This window comes from Buceros rhinoceros, unplaced genomic scaffold (genome assembly GCF_000710305.1).
Source record: "Buceros rhinoceros silvestris isolate BGI_N320 unplaced genomic scaffold, ASM71030v1 scaffold22302, whole genome shotgun sequence".
NCBI lineage: Eukaryota > Metazoa > Chordata > Aves > Bucerotiformes > Bucerotidae > Buceros > Buceros rhinoceros.
In genome coordinates, this window is record NW_010399855.1 from 47822 (window position 1) to 61105 (window position 13284).

Sequence of the window (13284 nt, forward strand, 5' to 3'; positions counted from 1 at the left end):
TGCAGGTTATTAATTGGCTTATTCCATTGATTAGACGTAGTGTGGGGATGGCTGTAGCTGCAGCGATAAAGCTCTGATTCTTCACCTGCAGTTGGTGTCAGACCTTCTGCTGGCTTCAGAGGCAAGGTGAAATCATCGTCTGTCATTCCAGCCACTACAAGTCATGACATGTTTGTTTTGTGTTTATATCACTGAGAAATAGCAGAGGAAATCCTTTTTTTTTTTTTTCCTAAAGCAGAGCATTAGCAAAGCAGTGCCATAAATATATTATATTAATTACATTTGGGTTACTTCCTCTGATGATAAACATCCTTGCCCCATCCCTGGAAGTGCTCAAAGCCAGGCTGGACGGGACTTGGAGCAACCTGGTCTAGTAGAAGGTGTCCCTACCCATGGCAGGGGGTTGGAACAATCTGATCTTTAAGATCCCTTCCAATCCAGACCAGTCTGTGATTCTGTGGTATCAGATACATACATTTTCCAGGGATAGATATACATTTGTATTATTTTATACACAGGAAAAAAGTGTTCCAGTTAAAAGAATCCTAATTGGTGGGCACTTTTGATTTTTAACTTTAAAATTATTTTCATTTAATTTAAGTACTTTTACTGTAATTAAATACTTTGTTTCCAATACTAGTGCTTTTATTTATATTTTATCTGATTCCTTCTTTGTTGTCCTTTTTGACAAAGAGTGAGAGATTTTTTTGTGCCATAAATAGACAAATGATTACCCCCCAAAAATTTAGCAGCAGTGTCCTTTAACAAGTGTCAGAGTCATGGGAGAGTTGCAGTGTAATTTTGTGGAATGAGTCCTTGTGTTTGCAGCCCCTGTGTTCTTGCAAAATAGATGAGAAATGCCAAGTTTTTCAGCTGATGCATTTTAGTTATTTTTTAATTGAAGTAGCTCTGCTGTTTTGTCAAGTCACAGTTAGCCTGATTCAAAAGTTATTAAGTGTATTAAGTGAGAAGTATTCATCTGCATATGCCGAATCAAAAATACAGGAGGGAGGTTACGTAAGCGCTATGTTCCTCTGGTCCTGTCTCAAGCAATCAGCATCTCTGCTGAGGGAAGACTGTTTACTTCAGTTTAAATCCCCCTAACATGAATGGACAGGGCCTTTCAGGAGCTCGGACAGTGGGTTGTTGAAAGGTTAATTCCACAAGAATGACATTTCATTTTATTTTGTAATATTTTCAATAAAAGTCACCAAATAAATTCCCCAGCTTCATGCCAGGGACTTCTTCCAACCACCTGACATGGTGATCATGCCACGTGTATTTGGCTTTTTTTATCACATCATCATTGCTGTTAGTGCAAATAAAAAAAATGCAGACCGTTGTTGAGCTAGAACACATTTGACTGTTTTGTTGATTTTGTGTGATGCAGAACAGAATCCATCTCTCGCTTGCGTAGCTAGCTGTCACCTCTCCTTGGGGCTAATGGGAATAATTTTGTTTGTGCCAGTGAAGGAAGCAAATAGAACCCCTTGACACAGAACACAGACTGTATGACGGGTAAGGAGGCCCAAATTTTCATATTCTTTTTTCTTTTTTTTTTTTTAACATTTCCCTGACACTTATGACCGTGTTTTGTCCATTTACATTTGAAAAAATGCATTGCTCTGTAGCGTCCATTGGTCAGTGCTCCAGTATGCCTGAGCCCTGCGAATTGCCACTGAGCTTTCCCAAAGGTTCACAGGGCCTGCCTGGAAAAGACTAAATGGATAAATTTGGGGTGCAGGAAAATTCCTTGTAGCTGAACAGCCTCATCTGTATCGATTATATAGTATAATCCAAGCTGCTAGTTGCAGCCTCTGAGTGCTTCCTTGCAGTGTGCCGTCTGGCACCCTCCTGAGCCTGGTAGGAACATCCAAGAAAAACTGTGAAAAACATGGGAAGGCCGTGAGTGTAACCCTGTTTGGGTCAGAAGCGTTAGAACAGTTATCCCAGTGTGTTAGTGCCTGGTGGCACTGCAGAATGGTGTTAGGGTGGTTTCTCTCACTGGAGGTACTGTTTTGGGACCTGAATATACATACATTTGTTCTAAATGTATCTTTGATCCGTGGTACTTCATGATGTCTATTTTTGTTATTCTCCTTTTGATGTGTTTCTCCACCCACATTGATTTCAAGTTTTTGGCTTCAAATAATTACTTAACTTGTCCACGAAACATTCCAGTTATGGCTAATGTCTGGCTGAGAAGAGCAAAATGTTTTTTCATCCCATTTGATTGGTAGGCAGGCTGTAGGAATTGCAAAGAGCTTTAGCATTAGGTCGAGTTGGTTAAAGGGGAAGTCACTGGTGCTCTTCTACTCTAAGGAAGGGAAAATATTATTTCTGAATAATCTTTCCTGTGAAAGAGCACTAGCCTCGTTCTGTGCTTATTCAGCATGGGAAATCCAAATGGAAGTTTGTAACTCAATCCTTGTCTTTATTTCCCCGATGGCTTTGTCTTCTTGACCTTACCACCCAGTTTTTTTGGACTGATGAAGTTGCACAAACACATCTTAAAATCCTGTGTGTGCTCACTAAAGGCTGCATGTTCTGCGTCCGTGTCCATGCCCATCCATCTGTCTTTCATCTGTCAGGAGTTATTTCAAAGTGCCCAGCTCCATAACAGAGTCGGGTGTCATTTCTGAACAGCAGCAGAAAGAGCAGTTCTCCTCACCAGTTCGTAACACTAGTGACAGTGGCCAATGTGAACGTATTCCCTTTGCTACATGGTGGCTCTGTGACACCTGGGTAAAAAAAACTGGGGAAAAGTGATAGGAAACCGTTGCAGAGGATGTTGCATCTAAATAACCAGATGTAGCATCACACAACTGGAGTCTTAATCCAGGCTTGCTGGAATGCAGCAAATCCAGGAAACACCAGAAAAGCTGGGGCAAGTCAGAGCCATGTGGTTGCCAGCCTAAAAGGGAAAACAGATTCTCCTGTCTGCAATTGCAAATCTGACCCCACGATAAGTAAAAAGATGTTTGCAAGAGGTGCTCCTGTCAAAGACCATGGACTGCTTGCACTTACTGATTTATAGTGTGGGCCATTGTCCAAGCCACTAGATGTAAAACAAGCCATGACTTTGCTCCAGGTAAAGATGTTGCTGCCTGTTTGTGCTGTGCCTCATGAAAGGTGTGGGCTGGTCTGAGAAATTCACTTAATCTCCTAGGGAAACAAAGAGGACTTGGATTTAAAATCAGAACAGAAACCCGATTGCAGTTAGCTGAATGAAGTCAGCTCTGCCTGTTCGTTCTGCCAGGTGATGAGAGTAAAGCCCAGGTAGATGAGCATCCTCAGCAAGCAGGTGATGACCTGCCCACTGTGGGTCTGAGTGGAAGCTGATCAACAGAAGTGACCATGCACATGAATGATGAACCGTAGTGAATGTGGTTGCAAAGACAGACCAATGTTTGTCACTGAGCTACAGAGGTGAAGGCCACCACAGGGGTCTGCAAGCATGCCTGGTGATGCTGCTGGCCTCAAACTTGGCAGGTTGATCAGAGCAGTCTTGGAAACCAGAAACGTGCAGGTAAACCCGCGGTAGCGCCTTCTGTCCAGAGCTAGTGGGAGCCCCTAGGTCTGCAGCTTCCAAAATCCTCGTGGTAAGAAGCAAGTTGCCCCACTTCTTGGATACCCAGCCGTCATGGGAAGCTCTTGGTTTGTGTTGCAATCCAGAAGAACTTGAAATCTTGATGGTGTCGTGGTGAGACAAGCCTGCCTTCGGGATTACTCCCTGAGGCAGCTGCGTCTGAGCTGTGAGCCTCCATCATGGAGAGGCACGTGAGGAGGCACAAAGCCTTCTGGGGGTAGTCTGACACCTTCTCACACACTGAGACCTTAAGCTCTCCCTTGCCACCGGTTGCAAGTAAAATTTTGTCATAAACAAAATGCCTACTAAATGATTTTCCTTCGATTGTAGCTGTTGCTGTTTACAGATGATATTAGTAAGAGCAGCACTTTGGATTGTAAGCCCTTGTTTTTGTCAGGCTTTGCAATCTGCCTTGTTTCAGTAGCTGTAGGAGACTCCATGAATTTTCCTGCAGTGAATTCTGACACCAGTTCCATGTGCCACACCACTGGAAATGCAGTGCCTAGCAACTCACCTCCTCCATACTGCTGTTTGCATGAAGATTATTGAGAGCGATACTAAGACATTTGATAGTGATATCAAGCTTTATTGCTTACTGCTGTTAGGCTCCCCTCATTTCTATGTTTTCTCTAAAATAGTGCAAAAAACCCGATTTCTATAAAGTTCAGAAGAGACTTTTTGCCTGATGCATGTATTGCCACCTGTTCTGGTTTTTTGGCAAGGGGTGCACTAGCCCACTCGGTGACATTAGTGCTGCAGGGTTAAATTTTAATACCCTTTTCCTGTACCAAGGGTTGTGAAATCAGCTGCATGTCACGAAGAAAACAACAGACCCTTCAGGAATGTCCTGTAGATGCCCTCACCTCTAAGCACATGGTGGTCTAAAGCTGAAGTGGGACGACACAGCCAGGAATAGAGGACTCCTCTGGAGTTGGTGTCAGTCTCTGGTTTCTTTGCCCTCATTTTAATGTAGTGTGACTGTGAATGGCAGAGAGGTTGAGAAAGCGCATCCATCCTCCAGGTTGTTATCAGTAGGATCTAAATGGTGAATATAGAACAGGGAAACCAGTGAGTATGATTAATCTGTAAAATTTGGATTTCCGCAGTGTGGAGCTTGTCTGTAAATCCTCAGCTGAGCACACTACACGGGGAGTATCGGCTGTGTGGGTAGTCAGGAATTGAACACGGTTCATGCGCACAGATCTGAAAAGGTCATTGCTGGGGTCTAGTCCATAAAGGCGGTGAGATGTAGTGGTTCAGGATGAGTAAATATGCCTTTGTTTGAACTTTCCGGCATACCATCAGGTTGTCTTTCCTTGTGCTGTGAGTTGCTTGCGGAACTGCAGAGCTGAAAGAGTACTGCACGCTGTGCTGGCCTCACACCAGGTAGTCCACTTTCCCTGGCATTAGATGGCCAACTGGTTGATGAAGTTCAGCCCACCAGCCATGGTTGTACTTGGCTAATGAGTAAATCACCATTAACCATAATGAGATCTAGACCCCCGGCTCAAATCAAGGCTGGCAGTCTGGACCTAAATCTGGTGGCTCATGCTTTATATCAATATAAAAGCTTATATTTAAAATGTCAGTTTTACTTCGAAGTTTTCAAAGGTTTAAAGAAAATTCTTATAGTAACTTAAAACCAGAACACTTAGAACATGTAAATTCCTGTCATAAGAGGCCCTGGTTTTATGCTCAGCTAGGACAAGCATCTCCATTTTTTTCCAGTGAGAAGTCTTACGCTGGACTGTGTCTCCCTGCCTGCTGAAGTGTCCTTCCCCTTTGCCAAATCTCTTGCCTATGCACCTTACTTCAGGCATTTCAGTATCGCCATTGATGTGATGCAGCATTCCCGTATTCTGCTTATGCTTGTGCTTTAGTGTTTTTCTCAGCTGCAATTTGGTGTCATGTTCCCGCTTTAATGGGGAGAAAAGGTACTGCAGGGGTCCAGCCTGCTCTGTGCTCTGCCCAGTAAGATGACCCAACATCAGGTCATTTTATGTGGGAGCTCTGCATTTTTGCCAATGGCCAGTGCAAGAGAGATACAAACTGCTGAATTAGCAATGAGAGTTGTCTTCTTACAGCTTTGTTGAGCCATCAGATGCTCCTAAATGAGTACTGTGCCACAGCCAGGGTCTGTGTCTGCTCTCCTGCAGTGTGGCATTGCACTGGAAAGGTTCATTTCTATGTTATAAACCTCATCTGAGCCTTGGAAGGTTTCAGTTTGTAGGCTAGATTTAAGTAGCTTCAGTTACTTAGCTCTTTTCTGATACCATATTTAATATGAAGAAAAAATCCTTTGCTTAATTGTTTCACTGGAAAGGCAACCTTTATTAAAGTTTTCCATAATAGACTTTGCTCTTTCTGCTCTGTACCTCACCATTTGTGGCTCATTAACTTCAAAAGAACTTGTGTTTTCATTAAACGTGGGTACTAGATGGACAGCATTTGTTGGCACGCGTTCTGACAGTTCGTGCTTGTAAACTGGAAGGATGAGGCAGTTTTCCTATTTCAGGAGGCAATACCTGTGGCCTTTCGAAAACCCGTGTGTGGTATTGGTGTAGTTTCTCCTCAGTTTATATCTATAAAGGTTGAGTTTAGTGTACGTGCTAATGGAAGTGAGAAATTACTGTCTGACAGGAAGAAGTACAGTATAAAAAAGGGAAGTCTCTGGGCAATCCTTCCTTTTGACTGCGTTACAATCTGCAGAGCTCCATTTGGGTCTGACGTTTATCTCTGTGATACTGCCAGTTTCTGATACAAGTATACATTTCTAGAAGTTCTTTTATAATAACAATTGAAATTCAAAGCTAGTTTTATAAACCTAACCACCACCCAACCCTGCCTAATCAATACTAAGAACTCAAGGCTTTGGTTGTATGAATGGTTTCTGCACCGAGCCAGCTGCTCCGAATCCAGCACTTGCGAGCACCTCCTGCAGTGGTAAAGGTGATGCAGCGCACCCCAGCCAAACAGCAGGTGTGTGGGCACTCACAGAGTAGTTCTTGTAATACCAGTTCATACAGTTCACCTTGCAGAAGCCTGTTCAGGTGTCCACACTCCTCCTCCTCTTTTAATCAAAAGAAGTTTAACAAAATGACCTTCAGCTTTCATTTTCTGTGCCAGAGGAGGTCACCGAGTGTGGGAGGAAGCAGCAGAACATGTGCTCTGGGAATGCTGAAGGCTGAAGGAGGGAAAAGGCTCTGGCAAAGGTTTTATTTAGGGAGCTAGGGCTTGCCAGAGGAATGCTTTGGCCTTTCTTAAAATGTCCACCCATCACTCAAGTACTGCTCATGAAAAGTACGATGTGATGTGCCTTACCGAAGGAAGCTCACGTTGTGCATCTGCAAGTTTCAGATACAGCTGTGGAACCCCAGTTTGCAACGCTTAGTTCTGAACTCTTTCCAGCTGTCTCTTCCATGCTATCTGTGTCTGTAGCAGTCTGTATGCTTCTCTATGCTTGACCATGCAAGTTACAAGAAAACAATACTGTGATTCATTTGGCACTTGAAATACCTCTGTGCTTACAAAACTGTAGTTGTGGTGAGGTCCTCAGAAAGGCATCTTGGCCCTGGGAAGCAATAATTTCCACTTCATATCTTTACTCTGACATTTGATAGCTGATTGTGTTTTCTGTGTAATAAAAAATATGCCTTAATTCAATGTGAAATACGCCTTATTTTTAATTGGCAGTATTTTTACTTGATCATTAGGGCCAGCTATTTAATGACAGGTGAGTAAGCTAACGCCCAATGCCTCCATTTTCATCTTCAGGAGAGATATGCAAAGAAATTGTTTCCTTGGATTGCAATTTTTGTTTTACCCTTGTTTTTAAACATTTTGCAAGTCTTGTAGCCAGCATGTGCAGCTCAGTTCTTGCAGCAGTGAAGCTGTGCTGCATAGTTCTTGGCCTGAACTGATGGTGTTGTGTAGCCATGCCATCCCATCACAAGGGCAAGACAGTTAGCAACGTCCGAGTTCCCTGTGTGCCGAGGGGAACCTTGCAGCCCAGTTCAGGATGAGTCTTTTAATAGGGAGAGCCATTCTGTATGAGCACGAGAGCTTCCAGTGTGCCCCTCCGTTTTATTCAGGCACCAAAAGAAACTTTCCTGCTGCCTGCATCTGGGTCTTGCAGTTGTACTTAAGTATCCTGTTTTAATAGTGCCAAGCTGTTCGCAAGTACAGCTCGGAGACAAGAACAGTGAAAATACACTGCAGGAGACTTAGAGGTTTTAAAAAGTACCTTGTATGACTGATTGAGAGTCAGATTGTATACAGATGGAGAGCCAAAATTTGATCAAATGAACCAGCTACCAAAAAGTGTCAGTACTCTCCTCCTATCCATGCTCTAGACCTGATCCAGCATAGGTCACAGCGGTGCAGACAGGGATTTATGACGGAGCTCTGAGCAACCTGCTGTATTTGAAGATGTTCCTGCTTGCTGCAGGGGGGTTAGACTAGATGAGCTTTGAAGGTCCCTTCCAACCTTTCAAACCATCTGTGATTCTACAGGCAGCTAAAGTGAGCAAAGAGTATATGCACTTTGCATTTAGTTTTCAGATTAATTTTCCTCCTTGCCTGTGGGTTTTGCAAGCACGTACATATGTCCTTTCTGGCAGCAGAGTGTAGACACTTTGGTTAGGGTGTCAAGGACAAGCTTTTCCTCTTGCAGTCACTGGGAAGAATGGTTAGCCTGCTGCCAGGTGTCTTTTGGAGACATCAGCTACTGTTTCTGACTGAGGATCTCATGGTCTGGCTTTCTCCGAGTGCATGAACCTGTCCATCTCTGGCATTAGGGTGCTGGAAGAAGCATCACTAGACATGTTAGTGGGGAAGTAAAGTCATGGAGTCTGGTCCTGAAGTGGGTGCTCACAGTAAACCTGTTGCTATAGGTCATCTTACTCAGGATTTCGTTGAGCATCCCATAAGCTGAGCTCTGAAATTCTGGCCGGTGTCACAGCTGTGCTACCATCGTCATGTGGTGGTGAGGAGGAAGGCTTGAAAGTCTGGTCCATTGTGATTGACTGCTGTTATGTCTGGCAGATGTTACTTGTTCCATTAAAAAGAAAGTGTTTTTTTTGTTTTTTTGTTTTGTTTTTCCCTCCCTCTTAGGTGGAACGTATTGGGTATTCAAGGAGCCTTACTTAGCCTCTTTGTGGAGCCAATTTACTTCTCTAGCATCATCTTGGGGAGTTTATATCATGGGGATCATCTATCCAGAGCCGTATACCAGAGGATAGCAGAGATAGAAGATCTACCACCTCTTTATACACTCAACAGACCTTTACTTAGTGGCAAGTATCTAATGGAGAAGGCCGTGCCGGTAACTAAGTCTGTTCCAGTAGCAATGTGATTTTTGCAGTTCTCCAACCTTGCAAATCATTTACTGTGAGTAAACTGCTTTCTGGTTACAGCAGAGAAGTTATGGTCTAACCCTAATACAGATCCTTGGTCAGAAATACCATAGCAAGGACCCATGTGAGTTCAAAGGTGGAATGAACTGGGGTATGAACCTTTGGATGCGGGTTCACATAATGGCTGGCTGGAGTGTGCCCTAGCAGTGCGTGAGGCAAACAGAAGGCCCCAGCTTAGTGAAACATCTTCCCACCCTTGAAACAGTGTGTTAGCTCCCACCGTCCCTTCTCTTGCCATTGCAGATATTTGTTGAATGGCCACATCACTAATGAGTATGCCGAGGTAGACACGTTTGGTTCACAGTTTCTAGATCAATAGTTGAAGATGTCCCTGCTCACTGAAGGGGGATTGGACTAAATGACCTTTTAAGATCCCTTCCAACCCACACCATTTTGTGATCCTGTGATTCTACACTTGCTTTGCCCCCCCATCCCCACCCCCCAAGTAAATCCTTCAACAGAAACTTTGGAGATTTTTTGGTACTTGATCCTCCTGTTCACACTGGTGTTTCTTCATCTCTTTATCTCCTTTTTAATGAAGCTTTTTTGAGCTCTGTCCTCAAAGAACTGTCAGGCTTTATTATTTATATAAGCACTGGCACAAAGAGCTGTGACCTTCGCTTTTGCTTATTATATCTCATTATAATAATATTCAACAATAAGTTCTGAGCTATGTTCTCTGAATGGCTTAGTCATATCAGTTTTTGAAGGAGAATAAAATACTTTACTTTCTATCCTTGCTTTCTTTCCCATTACGCGTTTCAGCTTATTTTGCTATGTTCTTGTCTAGATTTTGAGGGGGAAGATATGATCCACCTCAAGTGTTATCAGACACTTTGTTTTTGAGACGACCTTTATTCCCTGTCTGTGCTCCCTGTGGTTCACCCCCCAGGACTCCTTTGGCATCTCTCCTGGGTTTGTGCAGATCAGTAAGCAGCTGAACGGGGTGTTGTTACTTAAGTCTACTTGAAATTCTTGGGGTGGGTTGAAATTTATGTGATTCATCAAAATAACCTAAGGAACACAGTTCCGTAATTGCCATGGAAATGTAGTGCATCCTGGATGTCCAGCTTCCTCATCTGTATCTGATTTGCTTCTGCGGGTGTCACAGGTGTCTGAGTAGCTAATAGGGCAGGAGCAAGCTCCAGGAGCCAGTGGTATCTCACAGTAGTCGATGAGCTGTATCTGATCCCCCTGTGCTTGTTCAGCAGTGTATGGAATGGAAGCCACGGTAAAAGTATAGATATCATTGAAGAAAAATACGACTGACCTGCTTGTCATGTGGTGGCAATTTCTTAGCCCTCTTGCCTCAGCACTTTTGGTAACCAAATTTTTGATGAACGGGTTTGTCAGCATGGGTCTGAATCACAAAAGCAGCCTGGCTTTATATGCTTTCGGAGACCTGGACCGCAGAAGTTGTGACAAGGACTTTTCAACTCTCGTCTTGTCATAAAGCCCTGTTCTTGCTGGGTCTTTCCTTGCATGATGTTCATGATGATACCTGCTCAGCAGGGACCGCTGTCTGCCCTCCCGGCTTGGTCACTGTGTGGGTCCCGCATCCCCGCTCACTGATTTACGGATCAGCGGGTGTAGATCTGTGGCATCCTGCTGTATTTCAGCTCTTGGATGCATGTATCTTAAATCAGAAAAGAGCTCTTCAGGGAACTTTTGTTCCATTTCTCGTTTTTTTCAGTTTATTATTTTAAGAAAATGGGGAACAGTTAGGGTTAGTTTTTATTATGTACTTATTCACTTAATTACTGGTTGTCAGTCATAGTGACCAGGTTGACATAAACTGAGCGTAAAAATGCAGCAGCTCCAGGAAGTTCAGTATGACTGATATTTCAAAATGCTTGTTATTTATTAAATGAGGAATTGATGACAGTAAGCAAACTGAATTTTGCTGTGTTATTCAGACCTTGTAAGTCTTGCACGCTGTCAGTGCTGGGCCCAGAGGTGCCAAATGAGCCAGCCCTGTGCTTGGGTGCCGGAGGCTGGCTTAACTTTGTCTATGAGATTGTATTTCAAATGTCAACAAGAAATGCATCCTGCTGCAACACTTACATTTGATTTATCCAAATTCTCTACGTTTTATAAAGTGTGGGACCTAGTATAACCTCGGAATAGATTTGAAATAGGCTCTTAGTGAGAGTTGCTCTAGAGTACAAACGGGTTCTATACTTATTAAATGAAAAAATTGCCCTGTTCCTTTGTTCTCTCCTGGTGAGACAACTCAGATGTCTTAAAGGCAGAGTTTTGCCATCCCGCTAACGTCTGCAGGATCTGCAGGATCCATACAGATGTGCTCCTCAGCTTTTGCATAGCATGCACAACCCAAACTCATGGCCCTGGCTGCTGCTTGCAAGCGCCGAACACCATCCCACTGCGCGTGGATGGCAGCGGCCACCATGATCTTCAAGCACGGTACCGCGGTCATTATATGCAGTGCATCTCTGCAGCGCTGGGGTGCTGTGGGGGGATAAATCCTGCCCTAGGCAGTGTGGCAGGCAGCCAGCCTCGCTTCACACCGGGGTTAGACCGCTGGTGCTTTGCTTCTCCATCCATAAAGATGAAGTCGTATTTGAGAGGCGTTGTGCAAAGAGGGTGCTGGACCATCTTGTCTAGACCAGGTTTTTGCCAAGGAAGTTTGGACCAAGTGATCCTTGAGGTCCCTTCCAACCTAGGATTCTGTGAATTTAACATCTGACCAAAATGATTTGAGTCCTCTCTTGAGTTCTGCAGTTCACTTTTTCTGTGCATTGTATGTAGCAATGGGCTGGTAAAGTGGGGTGGCAGCTGAAGCACAGCTGGAGTTATGCTGAAAAACTCCAATGTCTGTGGAGGATGCTGAGGATGGGGCTCACTTTGCCGAACTTAGATGCTCACAGCATCAGTGCCGCTGCCTTTGCCAGTCACACTGTGCCCCAGCATAGTCCATAAGGAGGAAATAAATGGGTCGGTTTCAATGATATGCACTCGACAGCTACTGAAATGTGGGCACCTGCGTGCTGTGGTTTGCAGCCCATATCACGGCTCTGCCCTGACCGTTTTTTTTGTGAGGGAAAGTGAAAAAACACATTGTAGGCACTTCTAAAGCAGCACGACCTCTCTGAATAAGACTGCAGTCCAGCGGCATGATTGGAATTGTACCTATGTGCTGAAACATGATCAGGGTTTATAGTTTCACACACGTTTTGAAAAGAGATAAGCAATAAGATGCCTAAGTTTTTATAACAGCAGAGTGAAAGTGAATTGATGAGAGAGTTACACCTGTCAAAACCTCGCAGTATCTGCTCTTTCCTGCTGCTGAGTGGGCTCTTACAGCAGCAGTTTCTTGTGCAGGAGCAGAGTGGCTTTTTTGCTGCTTCTTAGTTATTTGCAGGTTAATAATTAGTTCATTGGTTTGGCCTGTGAGTGAGAGCAGATCCTCCTAAGAGGGATGTGGCAAGGTGCGGGCCCTCACCACAGACTTCTCTGTGATCCCCTCCAATGAGGAGGCTGGTTGTTGATGGCTCCAGTGATGTGCACTTGCCCTGCTAGGGAGGACAGGAGGAGAGAGCACTTTAGCTGGGATGAGAATGAGATGTGCATGGCGGTATCTCTGCAAGTTGGTGAAAAAGCTGCAGGAGAATGTCCTCCAAATAAGAGATCTGCTTGTAAGGCTGCTTAGCGATGTGATTTCAATAGCTCCGCTGTATCGCTTATTCCCCAGGGAAAACAAAAATCGAGACTTAGTATTTACTCCTGTCATTAAACATTGCTTTTCTTTCAGGTATTAGCAATGCAGAAGCCCGTCAGCCAGGGAAAGCACCAAACTTCAGCGTGAACTGGACAGTAGGAGACACTGGTCTTGAGGTTATTAATGCTACAACTGGCAAAGATGAAATGGGTCGTGCGTCTCGCCTTTGTAAGCATGCTTTCTACAGCCGTTGGATGCGTATTCATGCAAAGGTACATCTTTCAGAGTGCTGGATTTTCCACTTCTTAATTCTTCATGGAATATCCATGTGTGCTGCTCCCTGTATTCAGAAACCGCTTTGTGAGCCTGTTTTAAGCTGAGCCTGACGTTAGCTACTGCTCCATGGAGTAATGGAGAAGAACAACATGTTCCTTTAGCTTATTCTTTAATTCGATGGTGTCTGGCCCAAAAGGCATGCAAGGATCTCAATAATCCTTGGTTTATAGCTGAGGTGGTCTCTCCTTTGAGCTTGCCTTCTCATTTTATTTGGCAGCATAATTGCAGTTCCAGTGCAATCAAACCTACTGAGGTTTCACTCTTTC

General features: G+C 44.1%; 1 protein-coding gene across 2 annotated transcripts in view; it reads left to right on the forward strand.

Moving 5' to 3' along the window:
• ADARB1 (adenosine deaminase, RNA-specific, B1) overlaps positions 1-13284 on the forward strand; it is a 32526-nt gene that overhangs the window by 17951 nt on the left and 1291 nt on the right. The window contains exons 8-9 of one of the 2 annotated variants that reach the window (XM_010131654.1): positions 8702-8883; positions 12776-12954. In XM_010131654.1, coding sequence (XP_010129956.1) covers positions 8702-8883; positions 12776-12954 — 361 coding nt within the window. Of the gene's footprint in view, positions 1-8701; positions 8884-12775; positions 12969-13284 lie in introns of both variants that reach the window. The other variant, XM_010131656.1, reaches the window with a different exon arrangement.